Genomic DNA, 21076 nt, shown 5'->3' on the forward strand with positions numbered 1-21076 from the left:
AGGTAAATGTACCTCGATTGTATTCAGGTAAATGTATCGCCATTGTATTCAAGTAAATGTATCGCCATTGTATTCAAGTAAATGTATCTCCATTTTATTCAGGTAAATATATCTCCATTGTATTCAAGTAAATGTACCTCCATTGTATTCAAGTAAATGTACCTCGATTGTATTCAAGTAAATATATCTCCATTGTATTCAAGTAAATGTACCTCCATTTTATTCAGGTAAATATATCTCCATTGTATTCAAGTAAATGTACCTCGATTGTATTCAAGTAAATGTATCGCCATTGTATTCAAGTAAATGTATCTCCATTGTATTCAAGTAAATATATCTCCATTGTATTCAAGTAAATGTACCTCGATTGTATTCAGGTAAATGTATCTCCATTGTATTCAGGTAAATATATCTCCATTGTATTCAAGTAAATGTATCTCCATTGTATTCAGGTAAATATATCTCCATTGTATTCAAGTAAATGTATCTCCATTGTATTCAAGCGAGGACATGCATGATATAGTATTCGTATAGCTCATTCTTGAAGATGAAATAAAACATTGAACATCAATATATTTATATTCTTTTTATTTATTCAATACTTTCTTAGCTTTTTTAAAATAACACAATTAAAATAAAATCCATGTGTTACATATATAGTCAACAATGCGATCCGTAACATACAATAAATTCTGTTCTCTGTGGTGTTGTGATATATATACCTTATCTGATATACAATGTGATAAGACACAATATTGACACATGACGCACCGGATAATATTGAGCGACATAGTTATATACTAAAATATGAAAATTGTTCCAATTTCTTACTGTAAACGTACAATTTTTAGCGGTTTTCTTATTTTAGCGATGTCCGGGTTGATAGTCTTCTGCTAAATATGATGGCGCTGATTGAAGTTTATGTAAATCGATTAATATGGCAAGTAAATATGACAGAAGATAACCAAAAAGGAAAATAGAGAGATGTGTATCGAAGGAATCTTCTCCTGAGTGAAGACACAAATGTATAACTTTATTCCATGCCTGCTTTTGATAAATAAAATTATTTTGAATCTGAAAAAAAAAAAAATATGGCAAGTAATATTTATCAATGTGCGATATCATCATTGCGCTGACCTATTTAAATCCAGTCATCCGCTAAAATTTGAAACCGCCAAAAATATGTACGTTTAGAGAAAACTGATATTTGTGCATGGTAAATGAAACTAAGACTGTCATTATTACCATCAGGTTTCTATGACTTCCTCAGTATTATTACATAAACAATTTAGTATTTTTCACATGGGTCGTCACTTATTAAGATATCGAGTTCACACAGAAATGTGTCGACAGAAGACACAGAAAGGCAAGAACATCATTAATGGTGTCACCCGAGCGTAGCATCTAGTCTAAGTCAGACATGCAGCATATACAATTAACCTTATATGGTATTGCCTTTCGAATGCCATTCAACTGTAGTATATATAAAACATGACAAAACTTTGATGCTTCTTCACTAAAAACGGTGGCTTTCTGGTGTAAACGGACGAATTGCAATGAAATTATCTTAAAAGTAAAAATTATAAAAAGATCTAATAGTAAAACAAATGCGATTGTGCATGAAGTGTCGTCTTGTCGTTTTGTCATAGGTATCTGATGCTCGATAAAAATATACAGCGATATATACATAGTATATATCCTAGGCTATTCTAGTGCGGCGTCAGATAACTACAATCATACCACGTCTAAACTCATGATGACAGGACAAACAACGTATCTATATTACAGATTTTGTATAAAAACCACAGATGACAATACAACTTTACTAAATTTGAAAAGAAAAAGTTTGAAAGGTAAAAATAGTGAAACATATTATATTTCTCCAGTCATTATCACTTTGAGATGCTGTTTTGGAACACTGTTACAAATTGTACAATTTCGAAGAGTTTCAAGTATTACACTCATTAATTCGTATAAAATGTCTTTAAGGAAATACAATAAATGCGCATCTTTAACCAAACCATATTAGTTAGAAAAGCGACTACGTGACTCACACCACGTGTTTTAAGTGTAGTAATGTAACATTCCTAACTGAAGTATTTGCAGGGGAAATAAAACAATATCTAATATATATGTTCCTTCATCATGATGAATGTTTATGTCATATATAGTATCATGCTAGGTTGTGACTCATAATGGATGATTTACAAAGTGACTGACTCTAATACTGAGATGTTGGGACGTCGCTGTAATACAGGCCGATCTGATGAAAACCTGTTAGAGTCCGTAAAAACGACGCCCAAGTTTGTGATACGAGTTGGCAAGTTTTCACCACTTGAGCGATTTTGTAAATGCATTCTTGATAAAATGTGTGAATGAAATTCCTATCGAGTGAGTGAGATAATAAATTAGAAAGTATGCGTTATGTTTGAGAATAAATTTTGATTGAATATTTTATTCACATTTCTTCGCCAGATTTTGCATAATACTACATTCATTTGTAACAAAACATGATAATTCAAGAATCTTGTATCTCCACATGGCTCAAAAGGGTTAGCGCGTGACCTGTATAAATCGGCATGTTCATATATCAATAAGTTACTTAAAAAAAATAGAATTTCACTCGTTATTCCTACAGTACATATCTGACTGAACTATGGTTAAGTATTACCATTACAGAGTAAAGTGAATGAGAACATTTGATACTGGCCTTTTGCTTATTGACGCTATGATTTAGTACAATGTACTAGCTCTTGTTTATACAGACGTTCTGTTTTTGTACAATTTTACTAGTTAAGAGCCGTGATATACATACAACTGACTTTTTACATCATTCTACGTGTATTAATGTTCCTGTATCAAAACAAAAACAATTTATCCTATATTTTCTCCTGTCTCTGAATACTGATTACATGCTGCCGTGTGTACTTTTTGATTTGTACCCATACACTAATTACTTACGTAATCTTTTTTTGGACACAAATGATTGTGACCTCATAATGGATATTTACTTGAAGTGGAATCTTACTTTTTGAGATAATGGTGCTACTTGCTGGTGAAAGTCTTCAAAAACAAATCCCCAATTCATTTTTCAAACTAAAATACGTACCTATGATTTATATGAGACGAACAATCACGAGTCATCTTTACCCTTCATTCATCATAGATTAGTTGATATCAAACATAGATTCTGAGACAAATTCGACAGTGAATTCCTACATGTAGATAACATCGTACTTTTAACATAATACCATAAGATGAAGGTAAGGTATGAAGACAAGATTTACAGACACCGGGACATGTATCAGGATAATAACGCCAGGTGGTCCGGAAGGGTAGCCGTCTTCGGCTTTATCGATGACAAATGTAAATCAGGATATATATATATGCATTGCCATAATGTCAAAAATATACCGGAACCATGGACATCGACCTTTGACCTGAAACTAAAACATTAGAACCAGGGACATTGACCTTTGACCTGAAACTATAACATTAGAATCATGGACATTGATCTTTGACCTGAAACTATAACATTAGAACCATGGACATTGACCTTTGACCTGAAACTATAACATTAGAATAATGGACATTGACCTTTGACCTGAAACTATAACATTAGAATCATGGACATTGACCTTTGACCAGAAATCATAATATTACCGTGCCAAACGACAAAGAAGGATTACTTTTATCATGATTATTATAAATCTCAAAAAAACAAGTCTGGTAGTTACACACACACCTCTCTTGGTTAGTAAAGACGTGGGAGACACAGGTAAGATGATTTTACTAAAAGGATGAACACAAAGGCAAATTATCTGACAGTAAAATCGCAAAAAAAGAAACAATGAAAAACGAAACACATGTAAAAGTAACATACTCAGACAGTATAGATACGGCCCTCGGACTAGTATATGTTTCTGTAGAAGATTACATTCCCAAGTAAATAAACAAAATCATTGTGATATAGGTAATACATCTTATCTCTGCTTTGATTATGACTTAAAATGCCTTCACGGTGAGAGATTTGGGTCAACAAAATGCAAGTTAAACAGAATGTAATTTACAATAGTGTGATTTACAAATAATGTAATTTACATTTAGGTAATTTTACAAATAATGTAATTTACAAATAATATAATTCACAAATAATGTAATTCACAAATAATGTAATTTACAAATAATGTAATTTACAAATAATGTAATTCACAAATAATGTAATTTATAAATAATGTAATTTACAAATAATGTCATTTACAAATGTCAGTCTTTAAACGTTAGCATCAGGGCAAAATGTTTTATCTTTGTGCAATCCAGTCACGGAGAACATTGAATGTGATTGATAGAAAACATGGCGGCTGGACAATGATATATACAAATGTACTCTGAAAAAGACATGTAACGTAAAATATGAATATATAGCAAATCTCTACTCGTCCAATATATCACATAAGAATAGTTTGCCAACGAGATTTATAGTGCTCCTTTAAACACAGTCTATTTCTAATACAAACCAAAATAGACGGCCTTGTCTCATATCCAGGCTATATATAAAATCAATACTTATCTATTACATATTCATTAAAATCTTGTTCCATTTTCTTGATTATCAATAAAAACAGCACTATTATAGCATCGAAATATATGCGCTCTATGTTACTTCGCAAAACACCACATTCGCAAAAAATATATATATCTTCAAAAGTTTCGCTGGAAATACGATTAACTAACATTTAAAACAAACTTAACGTTACTGAATTAGGGTACTACGACAAAATACAATAATATCAGGACTCAAAATACCACACTAGTATTGGGTTTAGTGTTGATTTAGTGTTGATTTAGCCCCCCGCCCACTTCTAGGAATAAAATCGCAAAATGTTATTAGTATTTAATCAATGCACTGAACAAAGAGGAAGAAAGTTTACCGGTAGATGTCAGTACACAACATTGTCTGTCTGTAACTCCTCTATGATTTGACACCTTAAATCTCGGGACCAAATATACAGTCGTGTCTGTGCATCACGGCGGTGTTCCAAGAAATATCCTTGAGCCGTTCTGTATACAAATTTAATGCAATTTTCTACTGTACAGGCGAAAGCTACAGTTCGAACGATTTTCTTCCAATATCCCAACGCTGAGAAGAGGTTGTCCAGTACCATATAGCCAAAGATTAGCACCAAAGTGACATGGACTCTTGAAATCAATATACACATCTGAATATTAACTTAAGCACCATTTTGACCAGGATTGTTCACGTGAAACGGTATCTGGGGACGTAGGAATGACTTTTATTGCACAAATGAAATACATGTATTGAGGAATGTTTTGTATTTAGAGATGTAAGTAATTATCAGTTTCACATAGTATATTCGATGCGAGAACAAAAACAGTGATCTTAAAAAAACACCCCTAGTTGATTCTCAGTAAAGTTATAGTAGATGTTAAACTCAATCGGGAACTGTCGACATTTTTCGTAAACAAAGTGTCTCCCTTACGGAAAGTACCGACAATTCCCGACTGAAGTGAACCATAATGCTGTTTTTTCACGTCACTCGTGAAGTGTCGAGAAACACTGTACTCGTATACTGTATAATCTGGTACTAATATACTGTATACTCTGTTAAATAATACTAGTATATATATATATCTATTATGCTTACATCCCGTGATATTGAAGGACAATAATACATCCGTGTTACCCGAACGTCAGTGAGGACACCATTAACATTCATCATCCGGGCAGCTGAATCTCCTTATACAAACTTGCGGTCGAACTCGGCTAACTCCACTCCGGAGCTCTCCTGACCTCCAATGATCAGACTATTTAAATCCGGTTATGACTGATCAGACTTGTTGATCAGCTGATCAGTGGGTAACATTTATAATATAACATGAATCATCACATACGCAGAAATTCACAATATAACACATTTGAGGCGTCGTTTCTTTGGTGGACGTCTCCGCTTTTTCGGATCCAGAACAGCAATCATAGCTTCGTCGAATACGTCTTTGAGTCCTAGTCTGGTCAAGGCGGAACATTCCACGTAACAATCAGCGTCCACCCGCTTGGCGAAGCGCTGGCCTTCCTCAGTAGTAACCGGTTTCTGTCTCCGTTTTTGTAGTTTTTGTTTGATATCGTCATCCTCCCTTAAATCTACTTGTGTACCAACAATGAGATAAGCAGCCGGCGGCAAAGTTTGTAGTATTTCTGGAAGCCATTTCAGTTCTATATTCCTTAGCGATTCTGGCATTACCACGGAAAATGCCAGAAGGAACACGTGTGTTCCCGGGTATGCTAATTTTCTGAGCCCTTCATACTCTTCCTGTAGATAACAAAATAACACACGATTAGTCTTACGAACATAATTTGTTAATTCAGTTCTAGCTACTGTAGAATATGGAAATATGTGAATTAATATCGTATTTGAAGAACTGTTATTTGGAATCCTATCCGATAACCTATGACCATAATCTCGATATTTGTTTTGTCCGTTTTCGAGAACGTAAATTTTTTCTCATCGAGTCCGTGGGCAGACTTAATCAATATGTCAAATCGCCAATGACGCTAGATTTATGAATACGAACAACTGTCAACGGACAAATTAGTCAACCAATCAATTTATTTTACTGTAAATCAAATGTGAAGACAGCTACAATGTATGCAAATTGAAAAAAGTGGCAGAAAATATATGTAACGCTACTTTAGTTACGTAGTCAACAACCTAGAATGTACAATGTATACCGATTAAGACCGATTAAGAATGCAGACATTGATTACATTCATTATTGAATTCGACATATGTACACTAACATAAATCACGTCTGATAGCAAATCAAGTTCGAATACAAACATATGCCTTATCACACTACAAAATTACTAAATGTGTTTTGAAGTTTCAGAAAACTTTCTATACTGTGGAGTAATTATATATTTGTTTATATAATTCCTCATTATATAAACAATTTATTCCATACTTACCAATAAAATTATCAAATTGATAGAAAATAAATAAATCATTACAGCTTATATCATCAATAGAAAGTCCATTTATGATATAACTTTTGTTTCTGATCACTCAGAAAGGCGCTTTCATTTACTCGTCGAATTTTCGGTTCATATCTGACTGAAGCGAAGGTAGAATAAGTCGTTATTTTGCTGCATTTCCACAATATACATTTTTGTGTTAAATAAAATATTTCTTTAACAAGAGGTATACAAGCAATCTTATCAGAGAGTAGTAGAAACGCTGAAATTGGATCGAGCCCATACAAGATGGCGCTGTCTTTTTTGTCTTCTACGGGAAACCACTCATTATCTCTAGGAGTAGTCCTTTTCAGCATTAATTGATGACGTCACTTACCTGTCCAGCAGTGTCGAATAGCCCCAGCTGGTACTGTTGGTCCTTGATGGCCACCGTCACTGAAACAAAGTAAATGTAAATCGAGGTTATGTCGGGCTGTATGCTGTTTCAACAGTCTAAACTGTTGTAGGAACCCCCTTCAATTGAGATTGTGTCGGAGAGGCTGTGTGGTGTCATAACTGTCAACAGTTTCGAAGTAATCCCATACAATTGAGATTATGTCGGAGATCGAGGCAGTATGGTGTCATAACTGTCCAAAGTAAGCCCTCTCACTCTCTCATAACTATCGAGGTTATGTCGGAGATTCAATAGTCCAACATTTCGTAGTACATGTAGTCCCCTACAATTGAGATTATATCGGAGAGGCAGTAATGAGTATGGGGTCTAACTGTCAAAGTTTCGTAGTAAGCCCTCTCACTCAATCAAATCTATCGAAGTTATGCCGGAGAGGCTGTATGGTGTCATAATTGTCCAAAGTTTCGTAGCAAGCCCCTCTCTCAATCAAACAAATGGGATAATATGGTAATTCACTTTATCAAAACGAGACAAACACCTGATCAGAATCACAATGTTCCGAAAGTCACGATGTAATGTACCAAATGTGCTTCCATAATGATTTTGTGGAAATGCTTAGTTAACGATGACATAATCCAGTTTCCAAATGAAATAAGACTGATTGAAGGCAAACAATCAGATTTCCCCTATAAACTATAAAATAATATTTTACACATTCGTTCCTGTGGTATCGAAGTTATTCAACTTCACGTAATACGAAGCTTTACAGTACAGGAACAATCTTTTGTGTGGGGAATTATACAGTACAGGAACAATGGATTGTGTGGGGAATTATACAGTACAGGAACAATGTATTGTGTGGGGAATTCTACAGTACAGGAACAATGGATTGTGTGGGGAATTATACAGTACGGGAACAATGGATTGTGTGGGGAATTATACAGTACAGGAACAATGGATTGTGTCGGGAATTATACAGTACAGGAACAATGGATTGTGTGGGGAATTATACAGCACAGGAACAATGGATTGTGTGGGGAATTATACAGTACAGGAACAATGGATTGTGTGGGGAATTATACAGTACAGGAACAATGGATTGTGTGGGGAATTATACAGTACAGGAACAATGGATTGTGTGGGGGAATTCTACAGTACAGGAACAATGGATTGTGTGGGGAATTCTACAGTACAGGAACAATGGATTGTGTGGGGAATTATACAGTACAGGAACAATGGATTGTGTGGGGAATTATACAGTACGGGAACAATGGATTGTGTGGGGTATTATACAGTACAGGAACAATGGATTGTGTGAGGTATTATACAGTACGGGAACAATGGATTGTGTGGGGAATTATACAGTACGGGAACAATGGATTGTGTGGGGAATTATACAGTACAGGAACAATGGATTGTATGGGGAATTATACAGTACAGGAACAATGGATTGTGTGGGGAATTATACAGTACAGGAACAATGGTTTGTGTGGGGAATTATACAGTACAGGGACAATGGATTGTGTGGGGTATTATACAGTACGGGAACAATGGATTGTGTGGAGAATTATACAGTACAGGAACAATGGATTGTGTGGGGAATTCTACAGTACGGGAACAATGGATTGTGTGGGGAATTCTACAGTACAGGAACAATGGATTGTGTGGGGAATTCTACAGCACAGGAACACTGAATTGTATGAGGAATTATACAGTACAGGAACAATGGATTGTGTGGGGAATTCTACAGTACAGGAACAATGGATTGTGTGGGGAATTCTACAGTACAGGAACAATGGATTGTGTGGGGAATTCTACAGTACAGGAACAATGGATTGTGTGGGGAATTATACAGTACAGGAACACTGAATTGTATGAGGAATTATACAGTACAGGAACAATGGATTGTGTGAGGAATTATACAGTACGGGAACAATGGATTGTGTGAGGAATTATACAGTACGGGAACAATGGATTGTGTGAGGAATTATACAGTACAGGAACACTGAATTGTATGAGGAATTATACAGTACAGGAACAATGGATTGTGTGGGGAATTCTACAGCACAGGAACAATGGATTGTGTGGGGAATTCTACAGCACAGGAACAATGGATTGTGTGGGGAATTCTACAGCACAGGAACAATGGATTGTGTGAGGAACTATACAGTACAGGAACAATGGATTGTGTGAGGAACTATACAGTACAGGAACAATGGATTGTGTGAGGAACTATACAGTACAGGAACAATGGATTGTGTGAGGAACTATACAGTACTTGAACAATGGATTGTGTGAGGAATTATACAGTACGGGAACAATGGATTGTGTGAGGAATTATACAGTACAGGAACAATGGATTGTGTGAGGAATTATACAGTACAGGAACAATGGATTGTGTGGGGAATTATACAGTACAGGAACAATGGATTGTGTGAGGAATTATACAGTACAGGAACAATGGATTGTGTGAGGAATTATACAGTACAGGAACAATGGATTGTGTGAGGAATTATACAGTACGGGAACAATGGATTGTGTGAGGAATTATACAGTACAGGAACACTGAATTGTATGAGGAATTATACAGTACAGGAACAATGGATTGTGTGGGGAATTCTACAGCACAGGAACAATGGATTGTGTGGGGAATTCTACAGCACAGGAACAATGGATTGTGTGGGGAATTCTACAGCACAGGAACAATGGATTGTGTGAGGAACTATACAGTACAGGAACAATGGATTGTGTGAGGAACTATACAGTACAGGAACAATGGATTGTGTGAGGAACTATACAGTACAGGAACAATGGATTGTGTGAGGAACTATACAGTACTTGAACAATGGATTGTGTGAGGAATTATACAGTACGGGAACAATGGATTGTGTGAGGAATTATACAGTACAGGAACAATGGATTGTGTGAGGAATTATACAGTACAGGAACAATGGATTGTGTGGGGAATTATACAGTACAGGAACAATGGATTGTGTGAGGAATTATACAGTACAGGAACAATGGATTGTGTGAGGAATTATACAGTACAGGAACAATGGATTGTGTGAGGAATTATACAGTACGGGAACAATGGATTGTGTGAGTAATTATACAGTACAGGAACAATGGATTGTGTGTGTAGACAAACGTATTATGATTTTCTTTGACATCCGCTGTATAGTCTTTGACAAGTAAAAAAATCATTTTTGCTATCGTTTTCAATATAAAATAATTATATTTCCGACTTCATACTTCCCCTAGGCCAGACTTTACCCGCCGTATATGTGTGTTGTGTTGAAGACCCAGACTGTCTTACGGCCAAATCTGTTATCAGTTTAACGAATGCTTCTCTTTTTATCAGTGTAGACTTAACGGTTTCCAGCGCTGAATGATGAGGAATATTGATATGAAATTCCCTAATGACGTAATCCACGTGTTTTATACCGCTAACCACCTTTACTTTAGCCTTACATTCAGTTACAGCTCGGAGAAACAAACAGAAGTACCTGATCTCGAGTACACCGTGTCTAACACTACACGCTTCGAATGCCATCATCAACACGCCCTCTCTGGTAGAACAACAGTAGCTTTCGGAAGTTATTCTAACTCAACCACCAGCTGTTGGCACGCGCCCTCCTAAGTAGGGAAGGGGTATCAGCTTCAGGTGGTCGTGTATGCGGCACGTGTAAGAGAAACGCAACATGTGATCATACTGTTGATGGAGGTAACAGCCCGGGGGTGGGGGGAGTGTAACAGGTGTCTAAGGTAGCCATTGTTGTACCGTCCTATACCCTATTATAACGTATATAAGCGGATCTTTAATGGCGATTGGGTTCGATTCCCCTGTAGAACTGCGAACATTTCTGAGGTTAAGCACAGATGCGCTGCGATCGATAAAAATTACCTTTTCACTAAATATAAAATAGTATTTCAGCATATCCAGATTTACAATCCTCAAGTGCGTCCGTCATACATACAAAATGTATATGATGTCCATTAAATGAACTGGCACTTAGATAATTGTCCGTTAATTGTCTAATGAATGTGATGAATGAACACGATATGTTATTCTACATGCCTGTAAAATATGTATTTTAGAGGGGAACACAATTGGTTGATCAGAAGGTTAAAGTGTCCGACCTCTCTGACAGCGAAATGAGCAGGATTAATAATGTCCCGGTTGGGTATCACAGTTTCTGTGTTGTTGTAAACCCTCGGAAATACAGTCCCACAACGAGACAATACACATACAAGTACCATTCCGAACACACATATAACTTATCACATGCACACACATTCATTTTCAGATAAACAATATAAAGATCTATTGAAGACTTGAAGTAAGGGGTAAAACAATGTGTCATCCGTTGAATTTAAGTCTTTGGGAGCAGAGAGCGCTTTGTATGTATACGTATTTTAGAGTTAGTATCTGTCTTGTGGATCATAACCGCAAAGCTGACAGCTGACGGTTTGGAGGGTAAGAGCAAAGTGCTGATGTTTCATGTTTTAAAAGTTCTGTTTTAGATGTGTAAAGGAAGGTCAACAACGCGGTTAAATATGAAAGATATCGAGAGACAACTAGTGTAAATTTGCCGTAAACCACATAATAAACCAGTTCCTGTGTGTGTTAGTCTCTTTAATACACAAGTCGATGTGTGTTAGTCTCTATAATACACAAGTCCCTGTGTGTGTTAGTCTCTATAATACACAAGTCCCTGTGTGTGTTAGTCTCTATAATACACACGTCCCTGTGTATGTCGGTCTCTATAATACGCAAGTCCCTGTTTGTGTTAGTCTCTATAATATACAAGTCCCTGTGTGTTAGTCTCTATAATATACAAGTCCCTGTGTGTGTTGGTCTCTATAATACAAGTCCCTGTGTGTGTTAGTCTCTATAATACACAAGTCCCTGTGTGTGTTAGTCTCTATAATACACAAGTCCCCGTGTGTGTCGGTCTCTATAATACACAAGTCCCTGTGTGTGTTAGTCTCTTTAATACACAAGTCCCTGTGTGTTAGTCTATAATACACAAGTCCCTGTGTGTGTCAGTCTCTATAATACACAAGTCCCTGTGTGTGTTGGTCTCTATAATACACAAGTCCCTGTGTGTGTTGGTCTCTATAATACTCAAGTCCCTGTGTGTGTTAGTTAGTCTCTATAATACACAAGTCCCTGTGTGTGTTGGTCTCTATAATACACAAGTCCCTGTGTGTGTTGGTCTCTATAATACACAAGTCCCTGTGTGTGTTGGTCTCTATAATACTCAAGTCCCTGTGTGTGTTAGTCTCTATAATACACAAGTCCCTGTGTGTGTTGGTCTCTATAATACACAAGTCCCTGTGTGTGTTAGTCTCTTTAATACACAAGTCCCTGTGTGTTAGTCTATAATACACAAGTCCCTGTGTGTGTCAGTCTCTATAATACACAAGTCCCTGTGTGTGTTGGTCTCTATAATACACAAGTCCCTGTGTGTGTTGGTCTCTATAATACTCAAGTCCCTGTGTGTGTTAGTCTCTATAATACACAAGTCCCTGTGTGTGTTGGTCTCTATAATACACAAGTCCCTGTGTGTGTTGGTCTCTATAATACACAAGTCCCTGTGTGTGTTGGTCTCTATAATACTCAAGTCCCTGTGTGTGTTAGTCTCTATAATACACAAGTCCCTGTGTGTGTTGGTCTCTATAATACACAAGTCCTTGTGTGTGTTGGTCTCTATAATACAAAAGTCCCTGTGTGTGTTAGTCTCTATTATACACAAGTCCCTGTGTGTGTTGGTCTCTATAATACACAAGTCCCTGTGTTTGTTGGTCTCTATAATACACAAGTCCCTGTGTGTGTTGGTTTCTATAATACTCAAGTCCCTGTGTGTGTTAGTCTCTATAATACACAAGTCCCTGTGTGTGTTAGTCTCTATAATACACAAGTCCCTGTGTGTGTTGGTCTCTATAATACACAAGTCCCTGTGTTTATTGGTCTATAATACACAAGTCCCTGTGTGTGTTAGTCTATACGTTATCACTAACACCTGGGTAATGTATTAATCGTATGCTATTACACGGGTAATGGTGAAAATCGATTTATTTTTAGATATAGACAATTACAGACACAGGACTACAATCTACACCGCGTCCATGGTAACAAGATAATCAGCCATTGTTTTCCCTAATTATACAACAACGCTTCATGGCCGCGTGAACAGGCCGACTGCCTAACGAGTTAACTTCTAAGGAACTCTCTCGGTACATCCTGAAACCCTCAACATCAGTTACCAATTTGGCTGCAACAATAAACAGATGCAAGAGTCGTGTATGTTGTTGTGCCCCTGCAGATTGGTGGTGATGGAGTTTGATGGGGGTAGGGGTGTAACACAGATGCGTATTATATCAAAACAAATATGTGTACTTGTGTATAGTGACTGACGATTTATCAAGTGCAAGTGGTTCACATGTCAGATTTTGGTAACTACTAGACATTGAAAAACTCAACGTTTCTCAAAATAAGAATATATTCCGAAAGTATTTCAGATTGTTTGTTTATGGTCTTACTAATCATTACAGCTACAGGCCATATGACGACGGTGTCCGGGGACGATGATTGGGCCACTGACGGAATGTATAGTTTTATCGCACTGAAATGTCACATCTTGACACGGTAGAGTGACATCTAACCCTGTCATATTATATATAGAACAGGGATAACCAGTCCTAATCACCAAAGCAAAGGCTGAACGTCAATCAGAGATAAATACGTATTAATTTTATATACTCCGATTTGTCTCGACCTAGAAACAGAGCCCGTAGCCTTCGCTCAGGAGGGAGTGAGGGAGGGCCCTCAAGAGCGAGGTCAATGATGAGGAAACTGGGGAAATGGGAAAGAAAACAATAGTTAGAAAGCAGACGATTGATATCCGAAAAGTTACAATACTAGTATTCTAGTAGCACGAAGTAAAACCCCAAAATTCTGCAGTATATTCCCACATCAATCGCCTTTTACGTATGTCTTTTCCCCTTCCTCGACGTGCATGGGTGCAGTATATCAAGTCCCTGTGGTACAATAGAGATATGTTTATGTGTGTGTCAGCCCGATAACAATAAACACATCCGTTATCCCCAGTATTGTGCACGCCCATCCCTGTACATGTGTGCATTCACTCATTCACAGCTCGCTGACCTTGACAATAAAAAATATCAAACGTACGGTATTGCTATGTTAAACAGCTCAAAGTAACATAACAGTATTCATTGTGTTTAATTGTCATTTAATTCCTGTAACACTACCGTTCCTATAGATTTCTGATTTTTCTAAAAACTTTGAGCTATGCCAGTTGCTATCAATAACATCGGAATGTGGTGTATATTTTTTTCTGATGCCATTTTGCTATCAAACAGAAGCTGGAGGGATCCGTCTATAAACTTGAGAGATTGCCGAAGTTAATGGTTTGTTCCAAGTTTTCTCTCGAATCATCAGATCTCTGAACAAAGGGTTCACGACATTTGTTTTGTAAAGACGATAACATTTGAGCTGACTTGAACAGTAAACAGACAACAGATATCGGGACTACTCCCCCTCTCTGACTTTCATCTCACTGCCATTGTAAGGCTGGTGATGGCGAGGAGGGGGGTGGTACGGCTCGATACCTTCACTCACCATTACCCTCCAAACTACGCGATTCATTTAGATTATGTGTAAGGCCAACGGTGTAATCAAGCCGGTGTAATTATGGGTGCGCAATACGTATTAGTGTATAAGGCGTACAGTATATTAATTTTCAAAACAAGATCAAAAAACGAAAAATGGCGACAGGTACGGTAATTATTATATAGGGTACCTTATGCGTGGACTCGCATTGGTCAATTTAATAACTGTTTCCGCCCGTGTCAATCTTTAGTCCGATATCCGGCTCCAATACCACATATCTGACTTTGGGCAGTCGCGTGTCCCATCAATTTCTAACGTCTAGTGATGGGACCAGAGGAAATGAACAATTGCAGATTCAACGTCTCCGTCTTGTCAAAAAGTGTTGACGTTTAGAGAATAAGAATGGGACCTGTTATATGTAATGAATTGCAGTATTGAATTTAAGGCGTAAATCAGGGTCTATAAACGTCCCTGTTTGAAGCTCCCCCGATATACATACCCATCGTATCGCCTAAAAATACCCGAAAAATGACGAAAACATAGTACGAATTACGATAGCCCAAGTTTCCTTTGGCCCTGGCACTAGACTTGGACATTTAGACTGATTTAGGCTAGATTTACGAGAGGTATAATGGTTGTTGTTTGATTTATGAATCAACAGGTATAATGGACTAACATTTCGTAAATGAGCGGAATGAGGAAGAAGGGACAGGAAGGATACCGAACCTGATGAGACCGAGTGACAAACCTGACGAGACCGAGTGACAAACCTGATGACTGTATACTGAATCATATACCCTTGATTGAGACACGTGAACACTGTATACTGAATCATATACCCTTGATTGAGACACGTAAACACTGTATACTGAATCAACCCTTGATTGAGACACGTAAACACTGTATACTGAATCAACCCTTGATTGAGACACGTAAACACTGTATACTGAATCATATACCCTTGATTGAGACACGTAAACACTGTATACTGAATCATATACCCTTGATTGAGACACATAAACACTGTATACTGAATCACATACCCTTGATTGAGACACGTAAACACTGTATACTGAATCATATACCCTTGATTGAGACACGTAAACACTGTATACTAAATCACATACCCTTGATTGAGACACGTAAACACTGTATACTGAATCACATACCCTTGATTGAGACACGTAATCACTGTATACTGAATCAACCCTTGATTGAGGCACGTAAACACTGTATACTGAATCATATACCCTTGATTGAGACACGTAATCACTGTATACTGAATCATATACCCTTGATTGAGACACGTAAACACTGTATACTGAATCAACCCTTGATTGAGACACGTAAACACTGTATACTGAATCAACCCTTGATTGAGACACGTAAACACTGTATACTGAATCATATACCCTTGATTGAGACACGTAAACACTGTATACTGAATCATATACCCTTGATTGAGACACATAAACACTGTATACTGAATCACATACCCTTGATTGAGACACGTAAACACTGTATACTGAATCATATACCCTTGATTGAGACACGTAAACACTGTATACTAAATCACATACCCTTGATTGAGACACGTAATCACTGTATACTGAATCAACCCTTGATTGAGGCACGTAAACACTGTATACTGAATCATATACCCTTGATTGAGACACGTAAACACTGTATACTGAATCATATACCCTTGATTGAGACACGTAAACACTGTATACTAAATCACATACCCTTGATTGAGACACGTAAACACTGTATACTGAATCACATACCCTTGATTGAGACACGTAATCACTGTATACTGAATCAACCCTTGATTGAGGCACGTAAACACTGTATACTGAATCATATACCCTTGATTGAGACACGTAATCACTGTATACTGAATCAACCCTTGATTGAGGCACGTAAACACTGTATACTGAATCATATACCCTTGATTGAGACACGTAAACACTGTATACTGAATCATATACCCTTGATTGAGACACGTAAACACTGTATACTGAATCATATACCCTTGATTGAGACACGTAAACACTGTATACTAAATCACATACCCTTGATTGAGACACGTAAACACTGTATACTGAATCACATACCCTTGATTGAGACACGTAATCACTGTATACAGAATCAACCCTTGATTGAGGCACGTAAACACTGTATACTGAATCATATACCCTTGATTGAGACACGTAATCACTGTATACTGAATCATATACCCTTGATTTAGACACGTAAACACTGTATACTGAATCACATACCCTTGATTGAGACACGTAAACACTGTATACTGAATCACATACCCTTGATTGAGACACGTAATCACTGTATACTGAATCAACCCTTGATTGAGGCACGTAAACACTGTATACTGAATCATATACCCTTGATTGAGACACGTAAACACTGTATACTGAATCATATACCCTTGATTGAGACACGTAAACACTGTATACTGAATCATATACCCTTGATTGAGACACGTAAACACTGTATACTGAATCACATACCCTTGATTGAGACACGTAAACACTGTATACTGAATCACATACCCTTGATTGAGACACGTAAACACTGTATACTGAATCAACCCTTGATTGAGGCACGTAAACACTGTATACTGAATCATATACCCTTGATTGAGACACGTAAACACTGTATACTGAATCATATACCCTTGATTGAGACACGTAAACACTGTATACTAAATCACATACCCTTGATTGAGACACGTAAACACTGTATACTGAATCACATACCCTTGATTGAGACACGTAATCACTGTATACTGAATCAACCCTTGATTGAGGCACGTAAACACTGTATACTGAATCACATACCCTTGATTGAGACACGTAATCACTGTATACTGAATCAACCCTTGATTGAGGCACGTAAACACTGTATACTGAATCATATACCCTTGATTGAGACACGTAAACACTGTATACTGAATCATATACCCTTGATTGAGACACGTAAACACTGTATACTGAATCATATACCCTTGATTGAGACACGTAAACACTGTATACTGAATCATATACCCTTGATTGAGACACGTAAACACTGTATACTAAATCACATACCCTTGATTGAGACACGTAAACACTGTATACTGAATCACATACCCTTGATTGAGACACGTAATCACTGTATACTGAATCAACCCTTGATTGAGGCACGTAAACACTGTATACTGAATCACATACCCTTGATTGAGACACGTGATCACTGTATACTGAATCAGATACCCTTGATTGAGGCACGTAAACAAAGTAAACAACGTCAGTGTCACTTGTCAAAGTTTCCAACAAATATTCATAAATAACGTGCAAGAAACGTTGTCATTTTATTTAATATGGACCGCAATTATAGGTAATCTTTTATTTACTTTTAACAAGATACGTCATATCAAAGACGTAAACATTTTCAAACAAAAGATTATATAAAACAAAATCAGCTGTTTGGAAAGTCGTGAATATTCCATATAAAATCGCTGTTTATCACATAATTGGTCCGTTCTGCCACGCCATACGACCATGTCATAAAATATCGTAAGACAAATGTGAAATACATCTATCGTGACGTCATAATTAACATGTGACGTCGTATGGTTATCGGGGTGAACAGAAACGTCTGATCCGAGTCGGATTTCGCCTGTATTACAAAGACACGAACATTAAAATGTTTTTGGCTGATATTCTTATAAAGAGTAGTTATGTGATCAATAGAATCTTACACTCGTGGCTATTTCATATGAAATTCATTAAACTCGTTTAAAGGCTCGAAGCATATCAAATTATTGAATGAGTTTAATAAGATCCATATGACATAGCCGCGAGGGTAAAACCTCTATTTAATATTCTAAAATATTCCGTTTAATTGGCAAACAATTGCTCATCATTTTTGACAGTAATTGACCCAGAACATCTCGTAGCCAGTCGTTCTAAACTAATTTAGTTTAATATGCAGTTTCGGTCTAATGGAGATGTTCTATATATAAACTCGTGTAGTTTGTAGTTGTCGAATTTTAACTGAAGTGGTATTAGAGTGTAGGAGATCAGGCCATTCACATGTATAACTGTCCCCGACATCATTCCCACGTGTTGTTATTGTCCTCAACTTCCGGTCGGAGTCATACCACTCCTGTCAAGTCTAAATTAGTGACAGCTTGTCGACTAGGAGTGCAGAACAACGACATCATTTCCCCCAAAAAATGATATAAGATATCAATAGGAACAAAAAGGAATTTCAAAAAATCTTAACGTAATCCGAAACCGGTAAATCAAACCCGGATCTACAAGGCCAGAGGTAACTCTGGATATGTTTCCAATCTATAAAGGCCAAACTAACAATTAATATGGTGCCAAATCAATATTTTGCGGAGAAACTATTTTAAATATCCTATCTGTTCTGATATTTTTCCATTTACAACTTTAAGAAGATAGCATTTATAATACAAATACATTGTATATGTATTTTCAAAGCAAATCTCATAGACATAGTCATAGTCTACCTAACTTCACATGAAACAGCTTCTTTTTCACTTGGCCTAGAATGTAAATATGCATTGATTTATAACACCGAAATCATGCGAGAATTGTTAAACATATCAATGAAAAAATCAGCTTCGTTCTGAATTCTAAAGTCATAAAGCTTTCCTTTAAAGATATGACAGTTCAATTATGATAATAACTTCCTCAAACGCCAATTATACGTTTTACCTGAACAGGCAGCGTATGTGTTAAATTAAACTAGATTTTACAAGGGAAGAAAAGTGCCTTTGTTCAATATAATTGCTTTAGTAATAAATGAAATGCTTAATCACAGATAGAAAGGGTTGGTTCAACAGTATGGTTGTCGTAGCCCTGCTCTGACAAAATACTTGACCCCGAATGACCCCGGTTTAGTGGTGTCCCTTGCCATCAATCAACATCACGTGTATTTCATCAAACCGTCTGCCCGTATACAGCCGTAGTGTTTATTTCTACTCTAAGTTTACAACAATTCACATTATAGAATTATTTCCAGACCTATAGTTTCTGGTTCGTCTATTCAGAGACGTATGATATAGAGACCTCAAGTTTAACAAGATCTTATCCTTGGGGCGAGTCAGTGGTCGAACAGGTGTAGATGGTCAGACAAAGTTCACTGGACATCCCGGACGAGTCCGAATGTAACTAATCACCGGTAGAATTTCCCTCTGGCCAAACTGTCTATACACATCATCAATCAAGAGATCATTTCATCCGTTAAATTTGGACGAGAAATGAATAAATCACTTCCGGGTGTGTCGCAATGAACACGCTGTCAATCATAAACTATAATTAACTCATCATGAAATCATTCTGTTTAAGACATCAACTTGTATTACAGGTGAAAAACATATTTGTGTATTGGACAGTATTCTGGTTTCCCCATTGTGTACCTCAATATCACACCTGATCATCAATATACAACACACCTGTGTGCGCCCCTATGTCGATGGGACGGGTGTTGTCTCTCTTACCTGCGTAATTGTCAAACACCGTCGGTACGTATTCCGTGGGAAACTTGTTAGTAGCGTAGCTCATCAACATACATGTCTTTCCTATAGCACCGTCCCCACAAACAACACATTTGATGAATTTCGGGCCGTCATCCGACATGGTGTTTGCCACACGATAGCTTCATGTATACATATAATACATATGTGTAGCACTCTCACTCCCGAAGTATGACATCATTTATCGCTACAACCATATCGGACCAATCAAATTGGTTCTATTTATAGCAGAGGAATCTAGCCTTTTTGCCGATGAAGATGATCCCAGACAGTTACCGGAAAACACCACTCACACGGGTGCTACCTCGAGAGCACGAGGGATGTTTATCGTAATGTAGGACAAAGTTTAGCATGTATAAAACGGATAAAGCTGCGATAACTGTTCAATGATAATGTTTGATAGACCAGAATCGAGACATATCAATCGTAAATGTTATAAAACTGACAAAAACAGTATCTAAACAGTCTGTATAAAAAGCGTTAAAG

The 21076-nt window shown here is 37.0% G+C and overlaps 1 protein-coding gene across 1 annotated transcript; it reads right to left on the reverse strand.

The window, feature by feature from the left end:
• Window positions 1-571: 571 nt before the first annotated feature.
• On the reverse strand, window positions 572-20742 carry LOC117323181 (cell division control protein 42 homolog). The gene is made up of 3 exons (XM_033878231.1): window positions 20555-20742; window positions 7368-7426; window positions 572-6329 (listed from the first exon to the last, which is right to left on the reverse strand). The coding sequence occupies exons 1-3, from the start codon at window positions 20691-20693 to the stop codon at window positions 5922-5924; spliced, it is 606 nt and encodes a 201-aa protein (XP_033734122.1). The 5' UTR covers window positions 20694-20742; the 3' UTR covers window positions 572-5921.
• Window positions 20743-21076: the final 334 nt, after the last annotated feature.

The sequence above is a fragment of the Pecten maximus genome, chromosome 3, assembly GCF_902652985.1.
Source record: "Pecten maximus chromosome 3, xPecMax1.1, whole genome shotgun sequence".
Classification (NCBI taxonomy): Eukaryota; Metazoa; Mollusca; class Bivalvia; order Pectinida; family Pectinidae; genus Pecten; species Pecten maximus.

What these genes read in the sequence shown, in the direction of transcription:
- LOC117323181 (XM_033878231.1), bottom strand. Translation starts at nt 20,693, where the DNA reads ATGTCGGATGACGGCCCGAAATTCATCAAATGTGTTGTTTGTGGGGAC. An exon ending in GGTGTTTGACAATTACGCAG is followed by an intron (nt 7,427 to 20,554) that starts GTAAGAGAGACA and finishes ACTTTGTTTCAG; the next exon opens with TGACGGTGGCCATCAAGGAC. An exon ending in TATTCGACACTGCTGGACAG is followed by an intron (nt 6,330 to 7,367) that starts GTAAGTGACGTC and finishes TGTTATCTACAG; the next exon opens with GAAGAGTATGAAGGGCTCAG.